This window comes from Anabrus simplex, chromosome 4 (assembly GCF_040414725.1).
Source record: "Anabrus simplex isolate iqAnaSimp1 chromosome 4, ASM4041472v1, whole genome shotgun sequence".
Classification (NCBI taxonomy): Eukaryota; Metazoa; Arthropoda; class Insecta; order Orthoptera; family Tettigoniidae; genus Anabrus; species Anabrus simplex.
The window spans coordinates 230,715,050-230,728,499 of NC_090268.1; the positions used below are offsets into that span (position 1 = coordinate 230,715,050).

Genomic DNA, 13,450 nt, shown 5'->3' on the forward strand with positions numbered 1-13,450 from the left:
CCTACTTTTATAAACGCCACTCAAAATTATTCGTCTTCTAATGTCATTCCATGCCATCTCTCCGCTGACAGCTCGGAACATACCACTCAGTCGAGCAGCTCTCCTTTTTTCTCTCAATTCCTCCCAGCCCAAACTTTGCAACAATTTTGTAATGCTATTCTTTTGTCGGAAATCACCCAGAACAAATCGAGCTGCTTTTCTTTGGATTTTTTCCAGTTCTTGAATCAAGTAATCCTGGTGAGGGTCCCATACACTGGAACCATACTCTAGTTGAGGTCTTGCCAGAGACTTATATGCCCTATCCTTTACATCCTTACTACAACCCTTGAACACCCTTATAACCATGTGCAGAGATCTGTACCATTTATTTACAATCCCATTTATGTGATTACCCCAATGAAGATCTTTCCTTATATTAACACCTAGATACTTATAATGATCCCAAAAAGGAACTTTCACCCCATCAACACAGTAATTAAAACTGAGAGGACTTTTCCTATTTGTGAAACTCACAACCTGACATTTAACCCCGTTTATCAACATACGATTGCCTGCTGTCCATCTCACAACATTTTCGAGGTCATGTTGCAGTTGCTCGCAATCTTGCAACTTATTTATTACTCTATGGACAAAAACTTGATCCGCAAAAAGCCTTATCTCTGATTCCACTCCTTTACGGGGTTCTTGTCTTTCTTTGGCTGATACCTTCATTTTTCAAATTATTGAAGAGAGGATCCATCCATCTGTCCGTACGTCCATGCTTTTCTTGAGCCCTAGTTCCCAATCAGCACTATGGAGCTCAGGGTTCAAGAAAGGTTCGCGTACTATAGTTATAATCTTACAAACGCCCCTAAACCAAACCAAACTACAGCCCCAATGGGCCTTCCGCCTACCAAGCGACCGCTCTCGGCTGGAAGACCTGCAGATTACGAGATGACGCGTGGTCAGTGTGACGAATCCTCTCGGCCATTATTCCTGGCTCTCTAGACCGGGGTCGCCATATCACCATTAAATAGCCCCTTGATTAAAGGTAATCGTAGAATGACTGAACCTGGAACCAGCCCTCATATCCAGGTAAAAATGCCTGACCTGGCCAATAATCGAACCCGGGCCCTCCGGGTGAGAGGCAGGCAAGTTAGATCTTGGGGCTGGCTTCAAAAGTTAATTACCGGTACCCGACTTAAAAATATCGAAACTTTACATTCAGTTTTACCGGGGATACTTCGTCAGTTTCCTCTGAAAACTTCATCATATTCCGTTGGAAACTTCTTTCAGTTCAGCAACTTTGCTCAGCCAAACTCTTCGAAAAATCCAATACCGTACCCGTAACGCCAAGCCAAACAATCGACCACAAGTAGTTCTTTACTCTCCAATCTAATAAAATAAAGCACATTAGATACAAAAGTGTCCAACATGATGGCAAAATACTCTTTTTTAAAAATCTTCCATTGTAATTTGGTCACCGGTATACAGTTTCTAGTCATTTTATGGAAATCTTGTACCGCGTAAATTAGTTCTACATCGACTCTTAAAGGTTATTTGGTTGAACTCGAGAATATGGTTTCAAAAGTATCAATCCTCAAATTCTCGAATGCATTACGGTATATTTAGTTCTACCCGTCACTAATCACAATCAAATTGGAAACATAAAAATTATCATTAACACTTCCAAAATTATGATTATTCGCGACCCTGAGCTCAGCTGGAAAACGCGCTCACTGTACAAGTCGGTACGAGTGAGAAATGATAACAAAGTTTTTAAATGTTACGTGCGCAAATAAGACGACTGCGGCTTTTATAACATTTTTACACAAAAACGTAAAATTCCCAGTCTTATATTAGGTCGAAAACAGTAATAGGCAATCCCAAAACTTCCCATGGCTTTATGTATGTAAGGTGCAACATCTGTTCTAGTCTCGATAACATAATTGTATACGGTAATATTAAAATACTAAATTTGTGTTACTTAAGAAGGAGCAGTCTCGATTCCTGCCTGAAAGCCCAGTGACTATACAGTACGGTACCCTGGGGGAAATGCCGAAAACCTGTTCGGCAACACACTCGAAAAAAAGTATATATTAAAAAAAGTAGTAAATAAACATCTAACCCTGGACATAATGTAGAGGTTTTGCAAGTACGAACATTTGACGAAACTCATTCCGTCTTCAAATAAAGCTGTCGAAATGAGCTCTGTCTCCTTCCACTCTCCACTCCCTGCTTTCTGATTTCCGAGGATTCTTTAAACAATACTACCCGAATGCGATGCTAAGATGATCCGTTATGGAAGTTCACCGTCGATCGCTTTTCCAGTACTGCGCTTCTTCAAATTACCACAATCACGGTACGTCAACATCAAGATCCGTAAGTATGCCATAGCCGCCCTCTCGTAAGATACAGTTTCTTGAAAAACGTGGGATGGAGGAATTAGCATTGATGGGACTGAAATATCTGGACGGTTGATCCGGGAAATCGTTTCTTCGAGGAACGGATAATGCAGGATTTTTACAACGTGATTTAATTAGGATGCTCGCAGGACCACGTAATTTGAATGAATAATACGGGAAAACGCAGTTTCCAGGATCGTATAATCGAGGTTCTACTGTATTTGACCCAATTTGTCCTCTTGAATTCCAATTTTGTCATATTATGATCTTTCCTCCTTTTAAACACACCACTCAAAGTTATTCGTCTACTAATGTCATTCTATGCCATCTCTCTCCACTGACAGCTTAGAACCAGCGAGCACAGAATAACAGAGTAGGCAATGTGCCGTCTGAGTTGAAGTCAGTGGACACAAGCGGCCACCATGTTGCTTGTACCATAACATTGGAGACCAGTTAGCGTAAGTAAGTGAGCAGTGCACCATGTGTGAAATATACAGGGTGAAGCGTAATTCGCGCACTCGGGCGTCGCAGCGCGACTCCTCATGCCAGCAATAAAAAAATGTCTCTTACAAATTTTCGTCTTGCGCGTATATCCGGCAGAAAAACGACTTTGAAGAGTAGCAATCTGGCAACACTGTAACCACATGTAGGGTAACTACCTCTGTCAGCAGTAGTTAGTCGTACTGTACAATTGGTGCAGTGGATAGAGTTTTGGGTTAGCATGCAAGAGGTCGAGTGGTCGATCCTGGGTTAAGGCGTATGTTTTTTATTTCATAAATGTAGTCCAGGTGGTATGGCATCTGGCATCTTAATCGTCAACAGCGATTGCAGTGGGTCCTCTAGAAACCATTTGCACTTACATACTACGATCCTAGAAATGGAAGAACAATAGTTTTCAGTGGTCAGCTTTGAAAGGCGCCCTTTCCACGTCGTGGGACGTGAAACAAATAACATTATTATTATACATGTAGTATGTAAATGACAAGTAGATGTTGTGTTATTGTACTGTGCTATCATCTTTAGCATATCGAAAGTGATATTGTTTGTGTAGTTATTCTGTCCTATGACTGGTCATTTGTTTCAGCTGTCTATTTGTTATTCGTCTAACCAGGTATTTGTTGTTTCAGCGTTACAAAATGTTGTAAATGTAGGATACATGTGACCTCAGAAATGGTGTCTTACTGTATTACAGTAGGTAATATCAGATGGAAATTAGCAAATAAAAAATGCGCCTCAATCCAGGATCGAACCATCGACCTGCTGCATGGCAACCAAAAACTCTACCCACTGCACCAACTGTACCGCACGACAAGAATGTGCTGACAGCGGTGGTTACCCTACATATGGTTACAGTGTTGCCAGATTGCTACTCTTCAACGTCCATTTTCTACTGGATATACTTGCAAGACCAAAATTTGTAAGAGACATTTTTTTTACTGCTGGCATGTGAGGAGTCGCGCTACAACGCCCGAGTGCGCGAATTACGCTTCACCCTGTATAAAGGAAGTTTGTGTTATGATTTTAAAATGTCGACTTGTGTAGCGTATAGATGTGCAAACAGAGCTTCAAAGAAAATACCAGAGATAACTTTTCACAGGTAAGCAATAGGTTTTTGCGAATATTCAGTGCCGAATTGTTTTCCACTTGAACATGCCAAACAGTACATTATGCAGCTACAGGAAGGATTCAGTGACAAGCCCATGTACTTATCCACCAGAAAGACAGGATTTTATTTCAATGTATGATTTCTTTGTTGGCGACTCATCAGAAAACTTTCCACTTAAGTATTTTCCTCTGTATAAAGTAAGTCAAGATAATCTTGAGAGTCTGTTTAGTTAAATTAGATCTCAGGGTGGACATAATAATAACCCCACTGGACAAAATCAGTATTATGACTACTCAGAACAAGTCTCCTGAGGATGTGATAAATGCATCATTCCCTAAAGCAGGAATGCTAGAGTATTCATCTGAGGTATTGTTCTAAACATCTCTTCAACATTGCCTTCTGGATCATGAGTAAATTTTATTACCTGGAAAGACAAACTACAATGACATGACATGGGACATTTCTGAGTACATTGCACGGTTTGTAGTCAGGAGTTTAGAAAATAAGATTCTATGTCCAGAATGTCTCAGCATCCTTAATAGACACTAGTGATAAGTCAAATGGCCTTATTTGAGTCAAAGATGCCAGTTTAGTGAAACCATCAACAGATGTTTGCAAAATTTGTAAATTTTGTGAAATTGCATTCAAGCAAAGTATGAGTATTAGGGATGTTAAAGTTCCTTCTGTTCAGAGTTCATTTAAGGTCAAGCATCTGGTTTGTAAAGTGTTACAAGAATGCATAGGAACTGACATTTTTTAGGATATTAAACACCATTTTCTTGACCAGGAACTTGAAACTAATAATTTCCCATTGCTAATTAAAACAACTGCCAACAGATATTTGACCATAAGGTTTCACCACTTTTGTAGAAACTACAATGATCAAATCACCCAGAACAAAAGCAAACTCCTTTCTTTGGAATTTTTCTAGTCCTCTGCACATGTAATCCTGGTGAGACCCATACGCTGGAACCATACTCTAATCGTGGTCATACCAGGGACTTACATGCCATGTCCTTTACATCCTTACTACAACCGCTAAATACCATCATAATCATAAGAAGATATCTATAAAATTTTTAAAATGCTGTTTATGTGATTACCTTACATCAACACCAACAAAATTACAGTGATTAGTACAATTTAACATTGTTTCGTAGTTATTGCAGTGATTACCATAAAGAACTTCCACTTACACAGTAATTAAAACTGATACAACTTTTCTTCTTTGTGAAACAACCTGATTTTACTCCTCATTTACCATCATACCAATGCCTGCTGTCCAACTCACAAAACTGTATTTTTAGTTTTTTGCAGTCCCTCCCTGATAAGGCCTTTTAATAATATTTAACATGACTTAGCTGTGTTGATGCCGGCCCTGTGGTGTAGGGGTAGCGTGCCTGCCTCTTACCCGGAGGCCCCGGGTTCGATTCCTGGCAAGGACAGGGATTTTTACCTGGACCTGAGGGCTTGTTCGAGGTCCGCTCAGTCTACGTGATTAGAATTGAGGAGCTATCTGATGGTGAGATAGCGGTCCCGGTCTAGAAAGCCACGAAATACGGCCGAGAGGATTTATCGAGCTGATCACATGACACCTCGTGATCTGCAGGTCTTCAGGCTGAGCAGCAGTTGCTTGGTAGGCCAAGGCCCTTCAAGGGCTGTAGTGCCATGGGAGGGGGGTAGCTGTGTTGATACTGCTACACAGCTGAAAGCAATGGGAATTAGAACCGTAACCAACACCCGAGGACATGCAGCTCTCTCTGCGGGAATGATGTACTGATGATGGCTTTCTCCCAAGTAAAATATTCAAGAGGTAAAATAATCCTCCATTTGGATCTCCAGGTGGGGACTACACAAGAGGGGGGCAATCATCAGGAAGATGGATACTGACATTCTGCAAGTCGGAGAGTGGAATGTTGGAAGTTTGAACTGTTGTGGTAGGTTAGAGAATCTAAGAAGGGAGATGGATAGACTAATGTTGGATGTAGTTGGTATAAGTGAAGTATGATGGCAGAAAGAGTAGAATTTTTGCTCAGGTGACTACAGAATTGCACAGTACAATAAATTTAAACTTTTCTCACTCTCAGAAATGAAGATATGCAATTTTAGTTAATTCGCACATGCCGATTTTGAATCTAAAGCTTGTTTTTCTCCCTCATCTAACAGTTATTTGAGAGGACGTAATGAACTTTCTGCAACATTACAAGATATTAGAATCATTCCGTATTGACAGTTTTCACTTTACAAAAGTAAAAAATTGAGTGTATCCTCCTATTCAATACATCATATAATTCCATCATTAGTTAACTTTCATACAATATTCACAAAGAAAAATGGTAAAATGAGCAAATGCATGGGAAATTATTGGTTGCGTTAATATAATACAATTTCTCTTTATACACATCAGTTTTTATTAGTCTCACTTAAAACAAGTTCTATCCATCTTGTTTTGTAGTATCTCAAGGTAAGCTTCTGGAAAATAACAAGTTTCTTATTTAACAGCAAAAATCTGCTTCTATTCACATTGAAGTTGCTATGTTAATCAACATTATGTCTTATATTAATTCACTATTCAACGTAAATCAATCATTGAACATAACAAGGTAATCACATTTTCAATTATGCCTAAATATATGAATATATGACCTCGTGCAAATTATTTTAATATCTAGGGAACATCATTCTCGAAGACAGTATGTGATATCTACTCAATCATGTTTATTATACAATGTGGTAATAATCATCCATGTCAACCTATGTATGCCATTATTATTTTAGGAAAATGTGATTTTAAAGTAGAAGTACCAAGTTAAAAACGTCCAAGTGAACAAATAAACAATCTTATGTGGATTCCTTTTGGTGATCTTACTATGCCATAATATTTTATAAATGTGAAACCACATCATAGTATATGGATTTTCCAACAAATAAAATGTCACTGCATCATGAACATATACAATCCTAACTTGTGTCAATAACATTTCCTTTCTCTTCAAATATTCCATTTTCATCTATTATTTCATCGTAGCAATATACTGTATATTCATTCAATACATTCCTCATTTCTTTCATATAACACGTTTTTAATCATGTCAAATGAATTATCCCATGCAATCAGCATGGTTTTATGCCAAAGAAATCTATAGTAAGAAATGTATGTAACTTTGTACAGTATGTATCTAATAAGACTGATAATCGCTCCCAAGTAGATGCTATTTATTCAGATTTTCAAAAGGCCTTTGACAAAGTATATAGGATTGTTTAGTCAGTGAATTAATGGATTATAATTTAGATCAGTCTCTCATATCTCTTCTGGTTTCATATTTGAAGCTTAGAAGACAGTTTTTAAGTTACAGAAACATGTTTTCTTACAATTACATTGTGCAAAATCTGGAGTACCACAAGGCTCTAATTCGGGTCCTTTGCTGTTTTTGTTGTTTGTAAACGATATTCCTAGCAAAATTCGGTTCTCAACGGTATTATTATTTGCTGATGATATTAAATTATATAAATCAATATCAAGTGTGCATGATTCTTTACAACTGCAAGCTGATTTAAATATCTTGTCTGAATGGAGCAAATTTAACAATTTACTCTTCAATATTAATAAATGCAGGAAGATCACTTTATCAATGAAAAAAGACAAGATAAATTTTACGTACTCAATTAATGATGCCCAAATGCAACAAGTAAATTAAATTAATGACTTTGGAGTAATATTAACTAGCGATTTAAGTTTCACTACTCATATTGAAAATGTTGTGTTTAAGGCATACAGGAGCATTGGGTTTATAATGAGACATTCGTATAGCTTAAGTAATAAATCTTTATTTTGTCTGTATTTTTCATTAGTTCAATCAAATCTGGAATATGCCTCTATTATTTGGAATCAATCATCAAAATTACACACCAATTTGATAGAAAGGATCCAGAAAAAGTTCTTGAAATATATATACTTCAGGCAAAGCAGAGAATATCCTAAATATTTAACATATCATAAGATGATTGAAATGTTTGATTTTGAAAGGCTTGATATCAGAAGAAAATGTCAGTCGATGTTTCTCTATAAGCTGGTTAACAATGAAATGGACAGTATTGATCTAACTTGTCAACTCCTACTGTATGCACCTAGAAAACTGGCAGGTAAATTTAGGAATTTGTTTTTCTTGCCAAGAGTTAATACAAACATACATGTAAATTCACCCCTATACAGAACAATATCACTGTATAATAAATTACATCCTCTGAATATAGACTTATTTCAAAATAAGAAATCTGACTTTTTGAAATCTTGTAAGCATTTATTATACATAATTAGCTAGATGAAAGATACCATTTGCCTGTTTTTGTTTTGCTTTTTTCTTCTTTTTATTGTATTCTTTATCTTTATCACTACTGTTATGCTGCAGTTAGATACCTCTTTATTTCATACTCTATTTTGTGATTATCTTATTTGTTGTACTTTTCTAATTATATTTTATAATGTTAGAAGTTATGAGCAAATATTGTAATGGGCTAACACATGTATATTTCCATTTAAAAAAATAAAAATATATATAAAAAAAAAAAAATAAATAAATAAATAAATAAATAAATCATTACTAATTTCATATCGTATCTCTTCCTATTCTTCCAAATATTTTGCGTATATAACTCATATGATGCACAAATAACTTATTGATCCGATTATATGAATATTCGAGAATATCTTCTTAAATAACACTAACACGTCTTCTCTCTGCCGTCATATCCATATCTAACATTATCGTAATCCATTATGATAATGTATAACCTCTCTATTAACACATCACTTGGCATATTATCGAAGATCCTAATAATATTCTACTCATAAACACTTCATAAATGATATGGCATGACATGTTGGAATTCTTTGCTTTGATTTAAATATCAGCATCACATTACTACATTGCATTCCCTAACTGGTGTTAGTCTTGTTCCTTAAGAAGACTACCTATTCCCTTATATGAACATGATGATTAATCACTCGCGAGAACCTAACACAATTTAGGTCATCTGAAGACAATAACGATATAACATCTAGGCTTGAACTACAAATGGGTTACCTTTGCTACTATCTACCAACATACACATATTTTATTTAAGAAACTTATCTTTTTCCTTCACTTCTGGAATGATATCATCATTCATTCATCCTCCGCAGCTCTGAGTGCTGGTCATCCCAGACAGTCTACCTTAAGTCTTATTAGAGAGCCATGGTGTTCTTGAATTGCTCAATTGAAAAGACAAAACACACTGACGAAATCAGCTATAACATATTGATGTTTTCAAAGCCTTCTAACATAACTTAATTATTAGATTCTGCTTAATACTGCTTTGTGTAATTTCAATTGCTATTAGACCTCCAATATGTCTGCAATTATTTGACTTTTATCTTGTACAGAATACCTGTATCAAATATTAAACATTGATACTGCATTATATTGAATATCTTCTCTAGTCCTTGCAGTTTTCAATGCCGTTGCTAATCAATTCTCCAGTTGTGTTTTTTAATACATAATACTATTTATGTAATCTTCTTCTATATTCTTGCGTTATATTGTTATTTAAACATTGTAAATAAGCTTTCTTTGATAAATTCTCTTCTTTCTCAATACTTTTACGCGACCTAATCAGCTCCTAGATCGCAATACGTCCGTTCCCTTGGATAACTTTCTCATTTGTGTCATTTTTACAGTGCTGGTCTCAACAATTTGAATTCTTATTTTGTCTTTACCACTGCCATTATGATCTTATACATTTCAACTTCACGTTATTCTGAATTTCCTTGACATTTTATATAATTTATTCATTATGTTTAATTTCATTGTCAGTAATTGCGTTCATCCCGACTCGATTGAGTTTTATTTCTGGAATAGTGGAATGGCACACTAGTATGGTTAATTTATTATTATAATAACAACAATTATATATATATTATCAAAATCTTAAAAAAGATTATAACTATTTTGTAGATTAGTTTTTAAATTATTTCCTAATAACTGAATATTGTATTAGTTTCATGTATTGGTTAACCTTGGTTTAGTGTAAGAGAAAGCTTTATATAAATAAATTAAATAAATAAATAAATAAATAAATAAATATTGGAGCTGACTTGACAGGAAAATGATAAATAAAATGTTATAAAGGTAGTCTTGGGTCAGTACCTAAAGTAAAAGATACAAATGAGAATAACAGATAAAATCAAACATGAGAGGAATGTGCAAGGCATACTTATGTGTCCTAGAGAGGTGTTCCTCACTCTGCTTTAGCTGATCTTTAAGCTTGTCAATCTCCAGCTCCTTGGAGCGGATCTCGCTCATCATTTCATTATCTACGAGGCGACGCGGCACAGCAAACTTCTTCTGGCGTTCATACTCTTCTCTTAGTGCTCTCAGTCGTTCTACTTCAGCACGAAGATCTCTGAAAAAAGAAAAAAATGTAACTTATATTAATACATTCATTTTGAGAGGGAGAGAGACATCCATGCTGTCTATATATACACTGAATGGCCCACCTGCCCCTTATTATTTAGTTTTATGAAACCCAATCAACATTAAATTCGTCCTCAAGACTGATATTGCTCTCCATCCTGCCTGTGTGTAAGCAATGTAACAGAGCCATGGAACTAGCACACGAAAAACTGCTATGCACAATTTCCCCACCCAAACCTATCGACCATTGTACAACCATGCAATTTATTGCTCCCTGAAATCACACACATACTCGTAATAAGATCAAATTAATAAGCAATACCGCATGATCTGTAATGGCAGAAAGTACAGTGTATGCCATAAATCCCGACTGACAACTCTGGCACGGATATTAACTTTAGAGGTGGAAGGGCTGTAGCAATTATCACAAATGTTCTTTTCTGGCTGAATCAGTAATGTGCAGGTCACCTGTGGTATCCGAGTATCGGTAGTGTAACGGCTCGCATCCAACCTTACGCAGTTTTTTTTTTAACAACAGTTCATGCCCCAATGTATTAGGGACACGATGTTCATCCACACTTACCAGGTCACATCACAGAACTTATTCATTCACAATATATTCCTAACACGAGAAATTTTGTGTTACTAATTTATGGAGAAACAAGGCAGGATGCACTTAAGTTGCAACTCCTGTATCACAAGTCACAAGCGGTTTCCTGGCAGAAGACTATGAACTAGCAATATGGTCCGACCTTGAATGATCAATGCTGTCAACTAGGACACTTGGGAGGGTACCTCCTGTTAAGAAATGCTGCTATAACATTCGATAGAAATGAAGAACTTCAATATCCAACCCTATCACTCCCTTCATTCTTTCGATATTGTTAATATGTATACCAGTATACAAATATCAAAACTTTACCCTATTATTGAAAAATAATTTAAATTAAGAGAGTCATTTGAGTAAATTAGAAATCCTTGAATTCATGTCTATTTTAAAATTAGTTGTAAATAACAATTTCTTCACTTTTGATACAGTTATCTATCAACAGAAAGGTCTAGCAATGGGCTCGCCTACCTCAGATATCCCAGCTGAAATATACCTAGATTTCCATGAACATAATAAGATTGACAACAACCAAAACCTTAACAATATTCTCTTTTGGACCAGATATGTTGATGATATCTTAGTTATTTTAGATGAAAAATACAGTCAACATTACTACCACCCTTCTCAATCTTAATAACATTGATCCTCATATTAAATTCACACCAGAATCCAAACAAGACCAAAAAATAAAATATTTAGATCTAACCATCACCAGACACCCAACTTTTTAAAATTACAAAATCATCAGAAATTCCACAATCCATCTCGATTCAACACATCCACAGACTTACAAATGGGCAACTTACAATAGCTTAGTTCACAGAGCCTTCATTGTACCCATGTCTAAAAAAGATCTAAAAAACGAAGTGAACACAATTCGATACATCGCCAAATCCAATGGTTGATATAGATGTTGATTCCCATAGGGAATCTGAAATATTTGTTCTGAATGAGTGAATTTATAATACCAATATAAATGGTCCGTTATTGGACATTATACATTTTCCAGCTAACTCATTCCTGGTTGCCAGCATTTCACCCCCGTGTGCTAGCCTGGGATCATCAGTTGGTACTTAGCACACCTACCAAGACGCGTGGCTAGTGCATACCCTGGAGGCCACTGAGTAGACTAATTGTAGCCACCGGTAGTGCCAATGTACTATGAGAGGCTTTGTCTCGCTACAAAAAATTTGATGCCTGCTTGGCCATCAGATGATATAGATGTTGATTCTCATAGGGAATCTGAAATATTTGTTCCGAATGAGTAAATATATAACTTATCACTTATAACTTAGCACACGGGGGTGAAACGCTGGCAACCAGGAATGAGTTAGCTTGAAAATTATAATGTCCAATAATGGACCATTTATATTGGTATTATAAATCCAATGGTTACAATAATTTTTTAATTGAAAGAATAACAAATACAGACATCGCCCCTCAACCACTTTAAAAAAAGAACGAGCCATCATCGCCTTACTTTCCACTTTCACTTTTGATAAAGACCTACAAAATCACTAATATTTTTAGGAAATACAATGTAAAAATAGCCTTTAAAACAGATAATAAAAATGACGATATCTTATACAACCCCACTTCTGTTAACAGAATTAATAGTTTCTCAAAATCAGGAGTTTATAGAATCAAGTGTAATAATTGCAATTTTTCATATATTGGACAGACTAGAAGGAGTTTCATCACAAGATACACAGAATATATTAATGCCCTGAGATACAACAAATGCTCAACAGACATGCAAGACTACAACCATAATTTTATCAACATAAAGCAAGATATGGAAATCCTTAAAACATTAAACACAGGTTCCCTACTCAATATAACAGTTTTCTGTTTCATATATTCAGATCAATATTTCAACTCAAACTATAACCTAAATGACATTTCTGAGAAAACCAACATTCTACTTGACCTAACGATTATTATTTTTAAAAATTTTAATTTAACTAATCTAAAATCAATTTTCGAGTCTATTCATGGCACCTCTCCTCAGCGTTTTCTCCTGTTCCCTCATCCCCACCTTAATTAGCCCCTCTTCTCTCGTTTTTTCACCTCCCTACCCCAATTGTCTCCGAACTATCTTACCTGTTTTCTCTTTCCTTACCTTCCTTATTCTTGCCTCCTTTCACATAAATTATATATTATGTCCAACACTTCGCACCGCAAATTGATTCACATATTACATATTTCATTACCATTTCTATTTGTTTTCTTCCCCCATTTCCATTCCCATTAAACTAACCCCTCCTCTTTTTTCCCCTTCCATTCCCCATTTCTCTCCAAAATTTCTCCTACCTTTCTTTTTCATCCTTTATCTTGTTTCCCCGTCACAAAAGTTATCCCATACATCCAACACAGGGTGAGTCACATATCACATATT

The 13,450-nt window shown here is 36.0% G+C and overlaps 1 protein-coding gene across 4 annotated transcripts in view; it reads right to left on the reverse strand.

The window, feature by feature from the left end:
- The window catches only part of neb (nebbish), a 468,801-nt gene that overhangs the window by 151,040 nt on the left and 304,311 nt on the right, over positions 1 to 13,450 (reverse strand). For all 4 annotated transcript variants that reach the window (XM_067145417.2, XM_068227214.1, XM_068227215.1 and 1 more), the window contains one exon: positions 10,243 to 10,431. In XM_067145417.2, the coding sequence (XP_067001518.2) occupies positions 10,243 to 10,431 (189 nt within the window). The remainder of the gene's footprint in view (positions 1 to 10,242; positions 10,432 to 13,450) is intronic.